Source organism: Xenopus tropicalis, chromosome 9, assembly GCF_000004195.4.
Source record: "Xenopus tropicalis strain Nigerian chromosome 9, UCB_Xtro_10.0, whole genome shotgun sequence".
Classification (NCBI taxonomy): Eukaryota; Metazoa; Chordata; class Amphibia; order Anura; family Pipidae; genus Xenopus; species Xenopus tropicalis.
In genome coordinates this window covers 82,959,357-82,975,749 of record NC_030685.2, presented here as the reverse complement: position 1 = coordinate 82,975,749, position 16,393 = coordinate 82,959,357, and the positions used below count along the sequence as shown (strand labels likewise).

The window sequence follows — 16,393 nt, the reverse complement described above, 5'->3', positions numbered from 1 at the left end:
ACAGCCCCAGTCCCTTCCCAGAGGCTATTATCCCCCACTGCTACTATAGGCACCATCTCTCCCTACTATACCTGCTATCCCACAGCCCCAGTCCCTTCCCAGAGGCTATTATCCCCCCACTGCTACTATAGGCACCATCTCTCCCTACTATACCTGCTATCCCACAGCCCCAGTCCCTTCCCAGAGGCTATTATCCCCCACTGCTACTATAGGCACCATCTCTCCCTACTATAGCTTGTATCCCACATTACCCCCAGTACAGGGAGGGGAATGGGGGAGAGAGGCCCAGTGACAGCCCCTATTCCCAGGCATGACTGAGGAGGGGACAGTGACAGTGACAGCGGTGCCCCAGAGGGGGCGGTGCCGGTACAAGTGAGTGTGAGCTCCCCAGACCCGGGGTAAGGCCGCCCCCTCCCTCCTGCGCTCCATGTGCCAAAACAAACCGCCTTTCCTATTTATTGCGGCCGGACAGTGGCGGCTCCTGGGCACAAGCACCGGCTGCTCCTCACTCAGCGCAGGAAGGTACCGGCCGGGAGAGACGGATCAGCCGGAGCCGCCAATACAGCGATCTGTGCCGGAGCCCAGTGACACCTGCGCCGCCTGCACCACAGGACAAGCCCGGGCTACTCCCCCTGGGACCGGGGGGCACAGTGACAGGAGTCCGGGATACAGAACCGCTTCTTCAGGAGCAGAAAGCGCCAGAGTCCAAGTGCGCCCCTTTATCCGGGGAGGCAGGGAAACCGGGATACAGTTTCATCCCCTGGAGCTTAGTGTCAAAATCGGACTAGTGACCTCCAGCCTTGGGGGCTACAAAGGGAGGGTTACCCAACCCAGAACGCTGCCCAGTAACCGGGCACAGTGGTACCAGCCGGACCCCAGAGACCACTCACTCCCCGATCCTTCCCGGAGCGCAGTGTCACCGCCGGGGACTCTATAACCCGCAGAGACAGAGCCCATAGCGGGGCGCAGCGCTGGATCCCGGGATAGCGCTACCGGAGCGCACAGGGGGGGACCCATTGGCACAGCGGGCAGACACCTGTCCCAGGGGCGCAGTGACACCGGCTGGGGACCCCTATCCCGGCGGCTCCGAGTGACTCCCCGGGCGCTGTAGCTCCCACTGGCTGGGGGTGAGGAGGTGTCGGGCGGCGGATGGAGCTGCCCTGATCGGCAGCCCAGGGAGCCCCAGCCGCCCCATGCAGTTGCCCCGGGTTGTGCTGCTGCTCTGCGGCGCTGCGCTGCTCCTGAGCGGGGCGGTGCGGGGTTGCGGGCCGGGAAGGGTGGTCGGCAGGAGGCGCAGACCCACCAAGCTCAGCCCGCTCTCCTACAAGCAGTTCAGCCCGAATGTGCCCGAGAAAACCCTGGGGGCCAGCGGCAGGTACGAGGGGAAGATTTCCCGCAACTCCGAGCGCTTCAAGGAACTCACCCCCAACTACAACCCGGACATTATATTCAAGGACGAGGAGAATACGGGGGCGGACCGGCTCATGACCCAGGTGAGCGGCGGGTTACGGGGCGAGTTATGGGGCAATAGGGTGGGTATTGTGTGGGGACTGGGGGTCGCACATGGGGCAACTAGGGGGAGTGGGAGCGCAGGGGAAGGCACTGAGGGGCTCCTGGTGTGTGTGGGGGGGTCCTGGTGTATTGGGGGGGGGGTCCCTAGGAACGCAGGTGAGGAGACTGGAAAACATGGGAGACACATTAGAATAATGGAAGGTACAGTTGAGGATCTGGGGGCAGGGGAAATAGGTGAGGGGACACAGGTTGGAGATAAATGTGTGGGGACTGGGAGGGTAATGGGATGAGCAGGGGGGAGAATTGGGAGACACAGGGTAATGGGAGACACAGGGTGCAGGTAATGGGAGACACAGGGTGCAGGTAATGGGAGACACAGGGTGCAGGTAATGGGGGACACAGGGTGCAGGTAATGGGGGACACAGGGTGCAGGTAATGGGGGACACAGGGTGCAGGTAATGGGGGACACAGGGTGCAGGTAATGGGGACACAGGGTGAAGGTAATGGGAGACACAGGGTGCAGATAATGGGGGACACATGGTGCAGGTAATGGGAGACACAGGGTGCAGGTAATGGGGGACACGGTGCAGGTAATGGGGGACACAGGGTGCAGGTAATGGGGGATACAGGGTGCAGGTATTGGGGGACACAGAGTGAAGGTAATGGGGGCACAGGGTGCAGGTAATGGGGGACACAGGGTGCAGGTAATGGGGGACACAGGGTGCAGGTAATGGGAGACACAGGGTGCAGGTAATGGGGGACACAGGGTGCAGGTAATGGGAGACACAGGGTGCAGGTAATGGGGGACACAGGGTGCAGGTAATGGGAGACACAGGGTGCAGGTAATGGGGGACACAGGGTGCAGGTAATGGGGGACACAGGGTGCAGGTAATGGGAGACACAGGGTGCAGGTAATGGGGGACACAGGGTGCAGGTAATGGGAGACAGAGGGTGCAGGTATTGGGAGACACATGGTGCAGGAAATGGGGGACACAGGGTGCAGGTAATGGGAGACACAGGGTGCAGGTAATGGGGGACACAGGGTGCAGGTAATGGGGGACACAGGGTGCAGGTAATGGGGGACACAGGGTGCAGGTAATGGGAGACACAGGGTGCAGGTAATGGGAGATACAGGGTGCAGGTAATGGGGACACAGGGTGCAGGTAATGGGAGACACAGGGTGCAGGTAATGGGGGCACAGGGTGCAGGTAATGGGGACACAGGGTGCAGGTAATGGGAGACACAGGGTGCAGGTAATGGGAGACACAGGGTGCAGGTAACGGGAGACACAGGGTGCAGGTAATGGGAGACACAGGGTGCAGGTAATGGGGGGCACAGGGTGCAGGTAATGGGGGACACAGGGTGCAGGTAATGGGAGACACAGGGTGCAGGTAATGGGAGACACAGGGTGCAGGTAATGGGAGACACAGGGTGCAGGTAATGGGAGACACAGGGTGCAGGTAATGGGAGACACAGGGTGCAGGTAATGGGGGGCACAGGGTGCAGGTAATGGGAGACACAGGTGTGAGTTTTGGGCACTGGAGAGAGAAGTTGGCTAAGTGACATGCATGTGGTTTAGGTGCTCGGTTCTAATTCCATTTACTCACTTTCTGCCTGTAACTAGCTAATATGGTGCCTATGCCCCTGCCAGCCATTCTATAGACTGCTATCGCATACACAGAAAAGGATGAGTCCCATCCAGTCACCCATAATCACCTTCCAAGGAGCAGTGTCAGAAAATACCATCAAATTGTCACTTTTACTTAACCTTTAGTGTTCATTAATAATAGAATTAAAACTGCACGTACCCCCCACACACCAATCAGTAAGGGAGGACTGAGCCTGTTGATAACTCCCAGAGGGATCAGTGATACAAATAATGGTTTCCCAGTCTTTATTGGCTGCTATCAGCCCCGTTTATTTACCCCATTCCGACTAAACTAGGGCCCCCTGGGTGCCATATATCTGACTTTATGCCGTGCCGCCGTCCCACAGCCCTAATAGAATCGCCCTCCCTTAGTTAGTGCTCATTGTACATTATACGTGCGGTTTCATTTCTAATTAAAGGGGATATAAACCCAAAAGTAACATCCCAGTAAAAGAATATGTCATTCTAAGCACTGCCTTGTCTGGCGAAGAGTTAACTTCTGGTACATTGCAGCAAGAGTCAGAACCGGCAGTGCAGAGAATAGCACGGGGCACACACACATACTGATTTCATTAGCAATTAAATATACAAATAACTTTCAAATCAATGAAATTATATCGGGAAGTTGATTAGAAGTACATTTGCTTTCATTATGAAAAGCTTTATAAGTTGTTTGGGTATGTCTGGCTGGTCCTTTTTGCTGGTTTGTTTAAAAGGTTTCCCTTAGTTTTACAAGGAGACACAGGAAGGTGAATTATCCTGATTTATGGAATTACTGTATAACATGAATTGAAGAGAAAACCCTCAGTACAGGTATGGGATCCGTTATCCAGAAAGCTCCGAATTACAGAAAGGCCATCTCCCATAGACTCCATTATAAGCAAATAATTTTAATTTTTAAAAATGATTTCCTTTTCTCTGTAATAATAAAACAGTACCTGTACTTGATCCCAACTAAGATATTATTACCCCTTATTGGGGGCAGAACAGCCCTATTGGGTTTATTTCATGGTTAAATGATTCCCTTTTCTCTGTAATAATAAAACAGTACCTGTACTTGATCCCAACTAAGATATAATTACCCCTTATTGGGGCAGAACAGCCCTATTGGGTTTATTTCATGGTTAAATGATTCCCTTTTCTCAGTAATAATAAAACAGTACCTGTACTTGATCCCAACTAAGATATAATTACCCCTTATTGGGGCAGAACAGCCCTATTGGGTTTATTTAATGGTTAAATGATTCCCTTTTCTCTGTAATAATAAAACAGTACCTGTACTTGATCCCAACTAAGATATAATTACCCCTTATTGGGGGCAGAACAGCCCTATTGGGTTTATTTAATGGTTAAATGATTCCCTTTTCCCTGTAATAATAAAACAGTACCTGTACTTGATCCCAACTAAGATATAATTACCCCTTATTGGGGGCAGAACAGTCCTATTGGGTTTATTTAATGGTTAAATGATTCCCTTTTCTCTGTAATAATAAAACAGTACCTGTACTTGATCCCAACTAAGATATAATTACCCCTTATTGGGGGCAGAACAGCCCTATTGGGTTTATTTAATGGTTAAATGTTTTTTAATAGACCTAAGTTATGAAGATCCAAATTACAGAAAGATCCCTTATCTGGAAAACCCCAGGTCCCATACCTGTACCAGAATTTTTGAAGCTAACGATTTCCCGTATCTTTGTGTTGCAATGAGACGCAAATTCCTGCAGGTCTGATTGGCTGCCAGCTGGTCAGAAGACACACGGAGCAACTTGTCGCGGCTACTAAAATAGACAATGCTGATCATTAACTGATAATTGTCTGTACGTGTGTTTAGCAGAGGCAATTCTCAGTATTGTCTATGGCAGGGGATTTTCTGGGGTTTAGTAGCTGTGACAAGTAGCTGCTACTAAGTAGCTCAGTGTGTCTTCACCCTCATTGTGATTCTATAGACAGCGCTGGGCAATGTGGAGCAGTGAATGGAAAGTATCCTTGTGCTGCAGATACACAGTGCTGGTATGGCTTTACTTATGGCTTTAGAAATAGTATCTCAGTCAACATAACATCTTTGGATTTTCCTTTTCTTATATTCCTGTTGCTTCTTAATGACCTTCTTACTGTAACCAGTTTTTTCTTACTAAATATATTCAGTTTTCATACAGTTATATATATATTGTAAAAACTGCTGTGGAGAATTGCTGTAGTTAGAATCTCAGCCATAAAGCAGGGCAGGACTGCTGCTTACAATGGGGGGATCAGATAGGATCTGTGCCACTGTGACAGAATGCTCTGTTATACAGATAGCTAGAATCTCAGCCATAAAGCAGGGCAGGACTGCTGCTTACAATGGGGGGGGATCAGATAGGATCTGTGCCACTGTGACAGAATGCTCTGTTATACAGATAGCTAGAATCTCAGCCATAAAGCAGGGCAGGACTGCTGCTTACAATGGGGGGATCAGATAGGATCTGTGCCACTGTGACAGAATGCTCTGTTATACAGATAGCTAGAATCTCAGCCATAAAGCAGGGCAGGACTGCTGCTTACAATGGGGGGATCAGATAGGATCTGTGCCACTGTGACAGAATGCTCTGTTATACAGATAGCTAGAATCTCAGCCATAAAGCAGGGCAGGACTGCTGCTTACAATGGGGGGATCAGATAGGATCTGTGCCACTGTGACAGAATGCTCTGTTATACAGATAGCTAGAATCTCAGCCATAAAGCAGGGCAGGACTGCTGCTTACAATGGGGGGATCAGATAGGATCTGTGCCACTGTGACAGAATGCTCTGTTATACAGATAGCTAGAATCTCAGCCATAAAGCAGGGCAGGACTGCTGCTTACAATGGGGGGATTAGATAGGATCTGTGCCACTGTGACAGAATGCTCTGTTATACAGATAGCTAGAATCTCAGCCATAAAGCAGGGCAGGACTGCTGCTTACAATGGGGGGGGATCAGATAGGATCTGTGCCACTGTGACAGAATGCTCTGTTATACAGATAGCTAGAATCTCAGCCATAAAGCAGGGCAGGACTGCTGCTTACAATGGGGGGATCAGATAGGATCTGTGCCACTGTGACAGAATGCTCTGTTATACAGATAGCTAGAATCTCAGCCATAAAGCAGGGCAGGACTGCTGCTTACAATGGGGGGGGGGGGGGGGGGGGGGTCAGATAGGATCTGTGCCACTGTGACAGAATGCTCTGTTATACAGATAGCTAGAATCTCAGCCATAAAGCAGGGCAGGACTGCTGCTTACAATGGGGGGATCAGATAGGATCTGTGCCACTGTGACAGAATGCTCTGTTATACAGATAGCTAGAATCTCAGCCATAAAGCAGGGCAGGACTGCTGCTTATAGTGTTGATGTCAGACAGTGACTAAGCACCTATCTGTGGATCTCTGGGTTTGATATCTCTGATCTGGATCTTTTTCCAATGACAAACAGAACAATTCTCCTGAATGGGTTTTCCCTGCTCCCTGTGAAGCCAACAGGCAGAATGGAGTCACTTGCCCAGGGGGGTCCCGGCTCGCACCACAGGGGCAGCTTTTGCCTTTCATAAAGAGGAAAAAACAAACTGACAAATGAGATTATTTGGTGCAGTTTGCCCCCCCCCCCTCCTGTTGGCAGTGACCATAAGGTTTTAGTTGGTTCTTATGTGAGGGGTAATTGTAGTTCAGCAACAGCTACAGAGCTGCATTATCGAGATTTCTCAGATAAAATAAAATGACCGCCCTTTATGTTTATTGCTGATATTGGGAATTCAATATAAATAAGTCAGCCAATCAGGTTTTAGCATATACAGAGAAAGATCACATGTAGAATAGCTGCCAGAATCCACTTCAACCAATCAGGCATTTCCAAGAGAAAACAGAGGGCGGGGAATTAATTAACCAATAAGAAACAATATTTATTATAAGGAAATAAAGTCATTGGTCATTTGTATTTTATTGTGGATATTCTAATGGCTGTTATACTAATGCTTAAGGCTGGCTAAGGATGCTGGGAGTTTTAAGCATATAATAGGGGGGAAGTTAACTGACTGCTTCTTGTGTCCAGGGGGGGCAGTCCAAGGCACAATTGGAAAAGGTAAGTAGCACCCCGTTATTAGGGAGTCGCACCGGACCCCCTATACCCCTGGGCCCTCTGTACCCCTGGGCCCTCTGTACCCCTGGGCCCTCTGTACCCCTGGGCCCCCTATACCCCTGGGCCCTCTATACCCCTGGGCCCTCTATACCCCTGGGCCCTCTATACCCCTGGGCCCTCTATACCCCTGGGCCCTCTATACCCCTGGGCCCCTATACCCCTGGGCCCTCTATACCCCTGGGCCCTCTATACCCCTGGGCCCCCTATACCCCTGGGCCCTCTATACCCCTGGGCCCTCTATACCCCTGGGCCCCCTATACCCCTGGGCCCTCTATACCCCTGGGCCCTCTATACCCCTGGGCCCTCTATACCCCTGGGCCCTCTATACCCCTGGGCCCTCTATACCCCTGGGCCCTCTATACCCCTGGGCCCTATATACCCCTGGGCCCTCTATACCCCTGGGCCCTCTATACCCCTGGGCCCTCTATACCCCTGGGCCCTCTATACCCCTGGGCCCTCTATACCCCTGGGCCCTATATACCCCTGGGCCCTCTATACCCCTGGGCCCTCTATACCCCTGGGCCCTCTATACCCCTGGGCCCCCTATACTCCTGGGCCCTCTATACCCCTGGGCCCTCTATACCCCTGGGCCCCCTATACTCCTGGGCCCTCTATACCCCTGGGCCCTCTATACCCCTGGGCCCACCACCAGTCTGCTGCTATGGTAGTTACCCCAGGGTAGGTACCTAAACACCATTCACCATAAACCCTAGATAATATATAAATATAATATATATTCTTTGTGTTTCTATTAGCCCCTTCAGGGGGCACCTGTCAGGGTGTAGGGGGCCCCAGGGCCAATGCCCACCCCAATATCAGGCTGAAGTGCTGCGCCACGCTGTGGGTCGGAGCGAGTAGCAGAATTCCTGGTCCGTTAGTGAATGTTTTGCTGCTGGAATGAGAGCCAGGGAGCGGCCGGGCCCTTGTGTCTCCCCAGTACAGAGGTGTGTGTATATCTTGGAGGGGGCTCAGAGGCTGTTATACTCAGAGAGGCATGTGAAAAATGTATCTGACACTGGCGCTGAGTCCAAAAGAACTGCCCCAGTCTCTCTTCTTCAGAAGCAACAACAACCTCAGGGGAAAGTTACACAAAAGTTTGGGTTTAAGCTGTTGTTTTAATGTTCGTTATAGGCATTAATTAATAAATGGAGATAAAAACCTGTCATTTTTTTAAAGCATTTTAATGGGAAATCTGGGGCAAAATGATGATGAAATTTAAACTTTCTTAGGGAAGTGTATCCAGCAACAGTCCTGCCCTGCTTTATGGCTGAGATTCTAGCTATCTGTATAACAGAGCATTCTGTCACAGTGGCACAGATCCTATCTGATCCCCCCCATTGTAAGCAGCAGTCCTGCCCTGCTTTATGGCTGAGATTCTAGCTATCTGTATAACAGAGCATTCTGTCACAGTGGCACAGATCCTATCTGATCCCCCCATTGTAAGCAGCAGTCCTGCCCTGCTTTATGGCTGAGATTCTAGCTATCTGTATAACAGAGCATTCTGTCACAGTGGCACAGATCCTATCTGATCCCCCCCCCCATTGTAAGCAGCAGTCCTGCCCTGCTTTATGGCTGAGATTCTAGCTATCTGTATAACAGAGCATTCTGTCACAGTGGCACAGATCCTATCTGATCCCCCCCATTGTAAGCAGCAGTCCTGCCCTGCTTTATGGCTGAGATTCTAGCTATCTGTATAACAGAGCATTCTGTCACAGTGGCACAGATCCTATCTGATCCCCCCCCCATTGTAAGCAGCAGTCCTGCCCTGCTTTATGGCTGAGATTCTAGCTATCTGTATAACAGAGCATTCTGTCACAGTGGCACAGATCCTATCTGATCCCCCCCATTGTAAGCAGCAGTCGTGCCCTGCTTTATGGCTGAGATTCTAGCTATCTGTATAACAGAGCATTCTGTCACAGTGGCACAGATCCTATCTGATCCCCCCCCCCCATTGTAAGCAGCAGTCCTGCCCTGCTTTATGGCTGAGATTCTAGCTATCTGTATAACAGAGCATTCTGTCACAGTGGCACAGATCCTATCTGATCCCCCCATTGTAAGCAGCAGTCCTGCCCTGCTTTATGGCTGAGATTCTAGCTATCTGTATAACAGAGCATTCTGTCACAGTGGCACAGATCCTATCTGATCCCCCCCATTGTAAGCAGCAGTCCTGCCCTGCTTTATGGCTGAGTTTCTAGCTATCTGTATAACAGAGCATTCAGGTTTCAGAATTTTAGAAAATGTTACCTATGCATTACCCACTTATTGTACAGCGCTGCGGAATATGTTGGCGCTTTATAAATAAATGTTAATAATAATAATAATAATAATTATTGGGGCCTTTTCATTTCCTCAGTACATACCACATTCTGCCACTAGGTGGAGCATGCAATGAAAGCTAGGACAGAAATCTCTACTAATATCCCTGGAATATGACATTGCTGCAAAAGGTCTGGGCATCCAGAAACAAGTTTTCACTAGCCCTGGGGTTGGGACCTTCTGGTTGCTTGGAGTTTGGGCGGGGGGGGGGGGCAGATGATGACATGAAGGGGTGTAATGAGTGATGTTGGGGGATTGTGGCATCAGGGGGTGGGACTATGATATGGTTTGCCCAGTTGGCAGTTTGATTTTGAATAGCAGACTGAGAGCCAATGGCAGCAGTTCAGTTCTAATATTTGTACTACCTTTTATTTGCCCTTTAATTGGGCTGTTGAATTTAGTTTATTTGCCACGTGATTGGCCGACCCGGGTTTATGATGTTTGTGTTACACAGGGCATCGCTCACACCCAAACCCAAACACACGTTTATGTGAGAGACGCAACTAATGGGACAAAATGTATCTATTATTGTTGTGGTTGGAGCATCCCGCCAGCGTGTAATTAATGTGCGCAGCCCAGAATGCAATGAGAGAGACGCGGGGATGATTGTGTGGGGAGGCCGTGCCTTAGTTGCGCCGCTCTGATGTGGTTGGCGACTAAATTGCAGCCTGATATGTACAAACACAAACGCATTTATTTAGCGCGGCTTAGGGAAATATTATTCACTGCTCGTGTTACTCACAGTCCTTATTATTATTTACTTGTCCTGGAAATTCATTGCACCTCCCTTGCCCGACACCCCAACACTACTGGCACGTGAACTCTGAGTATCACTCATGTATTATAAGGGATAATGTACCCCCTACTGTAAATGATAAGGATATTAGCAGTCACTGAGGGGTTCTGTGCCCATATAAAGGCACAAGGCTGCAGGCTGAGTTATACAGGGAACTCTGAGTATCACTCATGTATTATAAGGGATAATGTACCCCCTACTGTAAATGATAAGGATATTAGCAGTCACTGAGGGGTTCTGTGCCCCCCATATAAAGGCACAAGGCTGCAGGCTGAGTTATACAGGGAACTCTGAGTATCACTCATGTATTATAAGGGATAATGTACCCCCTACTGTAAATGATAAGGATATTAGCAGTCACTGAGGGGCTCTGTGCCCATATAAAGGCACAAGGCTGCAGGCTGAGTTATACAGGGAACTCTGAGTATCACTCGTGTATTATAAGGGATAATGTACCCCCTACTGTAAATGATAAGGATATTAGCAATCACTGAGGGGCTCTGTGCCCCCCATATAAAGGCACAAGGCTGCAGGCTGAGTTATACAGGGAACTCTGAGTATCACTCATGTATTATAAGGGATAATGTACCCCCTACTGTAAATGATAAGGATATTAGCAGTCACTGAGGGGTTCTGTGCCCATATAAAGGCACAAGGCTGCAGGCTGAGTTATACAGGGAACTCTGAGTATCACTCATGTATTATAAGGGATAATGTACCCCCTACTGTAAATGATAAGGATATTAGCAGTCACTGAGGGGTTCTGTGCCCATATAAAGGCACAAGGCTGCAGGCTGAGTTATACAGGGAACTCTGAGTATCACTCATGTATTATAAGGGATAATGTACCCCCTACTGTAAATGATAAGGATATTAGCAGTCACTGAGGGGTTCTGTGCCCATATAAAGGCACAAGGCTGCAGGCTGAGTTATACAGGGAACTCTGAGTATCACTCATGTATTATAAGGGATAATGTACCCCCTACTGTAAATGATAAGGATATTAGCAGTCACTGAGGGGTTCTGTGCCCATATAAAGGCACAAGGCTGCAGGCTGAGTTATACAGGGAACTCTGAGTATCACTCATGTATTATAAGGGATAATGTACCCCCTACTGTATGTCCCTGCCTGTATTGTGGGAAAATGAGTACAAGCAGGGAGATCATATTGGGGTTCCTCTGTAAATGAAAGGGGATATGAAGCCTTGATTTAACATTTGAGAGACATTTGTTACATAAATCTAGTCGCCGAGCTGGACACAAAGTGCAAATAATTTGACCACTTGCGCCTGTTTTTTTGCACTTTGTACCCTGTGCGCTGTAAATGATCCCAATAGACTCTAGTGCCCCCGCCCCCCCAGAGGACTAATTTATTGAGGCAGATATTAGTGTTTTGGGGGTACAAAGTTACGTTTATTTGGGAAAGGGGGGCTCAGTATCCCTAGTGAGCAGTAGCTGTAGGAAGGTATAGCACCAGGGAGCAGATAAGGGAAAATAAGGTTCAGAATGCTGATTGGTGGGGATTAAGCCCACTCACAGATCTGACGGTTTCCAGCACCGAACCTGCGGCACCCAAACCCAGCGCCACATTGGGTCACATTAGAACCCTCGCTGCCTGACACTCCTGCAGTGTCTCTGTGAGTAACTATGAGCAGGCAGTTCTATGGCAGAGTCAGCCATCATTGGTGTTTTGCTTCCTTCCTTCTCATGCAATAGGGACATTTCCACATTTTCCTCCTTTGTCCTTTTATATCCAAGCGCATATTTCCAGCTCAAACCCAGAAATATTAAAGACAAAAATCCTGTTACCCCAAAGAATAGAGGGAGAAGACTGGAAAGTAGGTTTAGGGGTAACTATACAGGAAGGTTTGATCGGGGACCCATCGGCTTGTTGATGTGGTCCCCGGACCGACTTTGCCTATGCCCACCGTTATAATTCGATCGTTTGGCCCCGGGGGCCAAACGATCGAATTACCCTGGATTCTCCCGATATCGCCCACCCGTAGGTGGGGATATCGGGAGAAGATCTGCTCGCTTGGCGACATCGCCAGTGTATGGGGACCTTTAGATCTTCTCCTGATATCCCCACCTACGGGTGGGCGATATCAGGAGAATCCAGGCTAATTGGATTGTTTGGCCCTGGGGCCAAATGATCGAATTATAATGACAGGTATAGGCAAACTCAGTCCGGGGACCACATCAACGAGCCGATGCGGCCCCCGATCCAACTAGATTTTCTAACCTGCCTGATTGAGATCTGCCCAATTTCAGGCCAGATATATCGGTCGGGCAGGCCCGTCATTAGTGCCCCTAAACAGGCCGATTAGCTGCCAAATCAGTCTAAGGGACCCATATTGGCAGCTAGAATCGGCCCGTGTATGGGGACCTTTACACCTATGCGTTGCCTATGGACATTGCTCAGGGTTCTTTATCTTGCATGGGAGTAGTACAGAAGGATCCACCCGACTCTTACTGACCCAATCAAGTAGATATCAAACACAGGACTCTGTAAACTATATAAATGGAGATAAGTTTTACTCTCTGTATGTTATATGGGATCCACTTAGACTTGAGACCCACTGAGGCTTGTCTTTCCGTGGATCCTAATATTATTTTTAGTCTGCAAACACCATGACAGGTATGTTCCACTCAAAGCTATTCAGAAAGCTGAAATGTTTTAGCCACTAATAATAATAAAAACAATGAAAAATTCCAGCTGTCAATCTCCAGGGTCTGTTGCTAGGTGAGCGGTACAGCGGCTGCCAGCTGGGGGTAACGCCATAGTAGCACAGTTGTAAAAGTAATAGAGTTTGATTTAACAGATTAGTTCCCAATAAAAGGGGAAATCCAGCTTGGGTCCCACTAGGATGGATGTGCCCCCCCCCAAGGGATTAGTATGCCCCCCCTAGCCTGATCAAAGGCTCTGTAGACTTTGTTGTGTAATATAAGGATACAACAAATACATTAGGGGTCATTTGCAAACTGGAAAGTAGGGTGCAAAATGCCAAAAACGGGTATTTATATAAACTATAGTAGGGTTTCTGTAGCAAACACCCCAGCTGTACCAGTGCAGGAATGGCTGCCCCCGGGGCTACACAGCGGGGTATTTATATAAACTATAGTAGGGTTTCTGTAGCAAACACCCCAGCTGTACCAGTGCAGGAATGGCTGCCCCCGGGGCTACACAGCAGGGTATTTATATAAACTATAGTAGGGTTTCTGTAGCAAACACCCCAGCTGTACCAGTGCAGGAATGGCTGCCCCCGGGGCTACACAGCGGGGTATTTATATAAACTATAGTAGGGTTTCTGTAGCAAACACACCAGCTGTACCAGTGCAGGAATGGCTGCCCCCGGGGCTACACAGCGGGGTATTTATATAAACTATAGTAGGGTTTCTGTAGCAAACACCCCAGCTGTACCAGTGCAGGAATGGCTGCCCCCGGGGCTACACAGCGGGGTATTTATATAAACTATAGTAGGGTTTCTGTAGCAAACACCCCAGCTGTACCACTTTTTTACAAATTTTTTGGTGTTACTGTTTCTTTAAACAATAATAAACTAAATTAAAAATATGTTATGAATACTGAAAGTTAAAAGGCAATGCAGATCACTTCCTGGTGTTGACTTTATATTCACCCCCCCCTCCCCTTTGGAATATATTGGTTTCAGACAGGATTGCTTCACATGAAATGATTTCCTGGGCAGGTTACTAACAGATTTCTTAAGAATGATAATGACAATATAATAGTTCGCTGGTATTTCCCTGGTGAGCCGGGGTGACCCCCTGGGGCTTTACAGCTCCGAGTACAGGAGGTTTATTTATGCACAAGGTCAGGGGACAGTAGAAACCTGCCCCATGGGTAATGTTCTTATCACATTTATACAAGTTATCTGATCATAACCTGGAATAAACCACTGTACTTGCATTTTAATAGAGGAAAAACCGTGATATGGCAGGGTCCATTAGGCCGGGGGTGATCATTTTCTAGAACTTGAGCTGTTATAGAACTACTTCTCCTAGAACCCACCCCCGGCCAATGAGTTGTACAGGTAGGGAGTCTGGTTGGCGGCTAGTGGAAGCCAGAGGTCCTTTTAGGAGGTCCAGTTAGAGCTCCACACATGGTGGGGCCCAGCAGTTATAGGCTAGAGGACTAGGGACTGTAGATGTAGTAGGGCACAATAGAGACAGTAAGGAAATATGGCCACAGACGAACAGACACTGAGCAAGATAATGGCAGCAGGACAAGATTGGGGCAATAAGTCTTTATACAGGGGGAGCCCATCTGCTGCTCTGGTCTATGTTCTACTCCAGCCATCTTGCCCTACTGTCTCCATCTAGCCCTACTGTCTGCATCTAGCCCTACTGTCCCCATCTTGCCCTACTGTCTCCATCTTGCCCTACTGTCTCCATCTAGCCCTACTGTCTCCATCTAGCCCTACTGTCTCCATCTAGCCCTACTGTCTCCATCTTGCCCTACTGTCTCCATCTAGCCCTACTGTCTCCATCTAGCCCTACTGTCTCCATGTTGTCCTACTGTCTCCATCTAGCCCTACTGTCTCCATGTTGTCCTACTGTCTCCATCTAGCCCTACTGTCTCCATCTAGCCCTACTGTCTCCATCTAGCCCTACTGTCTCCATGTTGTCCTACTGTCTCCATCTTGCCCTACTGTCTCCATCTAGCCCTACTGTCTCCATCTTGCCCTACTGTCTCCATCTTGCCCTACTGTCTCCATCTAGCCCTACTGTCTCCATCTTGCCCTACTGTCTCCATCTTGCCCTACTGTCTCCATCTTGTCCTACTGTCTCCATCTTGCCCTACTGTCTCCATCTTGCCCTACTGTCTCCATCTAGCCCTACTGTCTCCATCTAGCCCTACTGTCTCCATGTTGTCCTACTGTCTCCATCTAGCCCTACTGTCTCCATGTTGTCCTACTGTCTCCATCTAGCCCTACTGTCTCCATCTAGCCCTACTGTCTCCATGTTGTCCTACTGTCTCCATCTAGCCCTACTGTCTCCATCTAGCCCTACTGTCTCCATCTAGCCCTACTGTCTCCATGTTGTCCTACTGTCTCCATCTTGCCCTACTGTCTCCATCTAGCCCTACTGTCTCCATCTTGCCCTACTGTCTCCATCTTGCCCTACTGTCTCCATCTAGCCCTACTGTCTCCATCTTGCCCTACTGTCTCCATCTTGCCCTACTGTCTCCATCTTGTTCTACTGTCTCCATCTTGCCCTACTGTCTCCATCTTGTTCTACTGTCTCCATCTTGCCCTACTGTCTCCATCTTGCCCTACTGTCTCCATCTAGCCCTACTGTCTCCATCTTGCCCTACTGTCTCCATCTTGCCCTACTGTCTCCATCTTGCCCTACTGTCTCCATCTAGCCCTACTGTCTCCATCTAGCCCTACTGTCTCCATCTTGCCCTACTGTCTCCATCTTGCCCTACTGTCTCCATCTTGCCCTACTGTCTCCATCTTGCCCTACTGTCTCCATCTTGTCCTACTGTCTCCATCTTGTCCTACTCTCTCCATCTTGTCCTACTGTCTCCATCTTGTTCTACTGTCTCCATCTTGCCCTACTGTCCCCATCTTGTTCTTCAGTCTCCATCTTGTTCTACTGCCTCCATCTTGTTCTACACCCCCTCTTGCTCTACTGTCTTCATCTTGTCCTACTGCTTCAGCTTGCCCTACTGTCTCCATCTTGTCCTAGAGCCCCAGCTTGCCCTACTGTCTCCACCTTGTTTTACTGTCTCCATCTTGCCCTACTGTCCCCATCTTGTCCTAGAGCCCCAGCTTGCCCTACTATCTCCATCTTGTTTTACTGTCTCCATCTTGCCCTACTGTCCCCATCTTGTCCTACAGCCCTATCTTGCTCTACTGTTTCAATCTTGTTCTACAGTCTTCATCTTGTCCTACTGCCCCAGCTTGCCATACTGTCTCCATCCTGTCCTACTGTCTCCATCCTGTCCT

At 49.1% G+C, this 16,393-nt stretch overlaps 1 protein-coding gene across 2 annotated transcripts in view; it reads left to right on the top strand.

The window, feature by feature from the left end:
• Window positions 1-536: 536 nt before the first annotated feature.
• Window positions 537-16,393, top strand: part of ihh (indian hedgehog) — a 42,667-nt gene continuing 26,810 nt past the window's right edge. The window contains exon 1 of one of the 2 annotated variants that reach the window (XM_002933942.5): window positions 537-1,493. In XM_002933942.5, the coding sequence (XP_002933988.2) occupies window positions 1,194-1,493 (300 nt within the window). In that variant the 5' untranslated portion in view covers window positions 537-1,193. The remainder of the gene's footprint in view (window positions 1,494-16,393) is intronic. The other variant, XM_004917635.4, reaches the window with a different exon arrangement.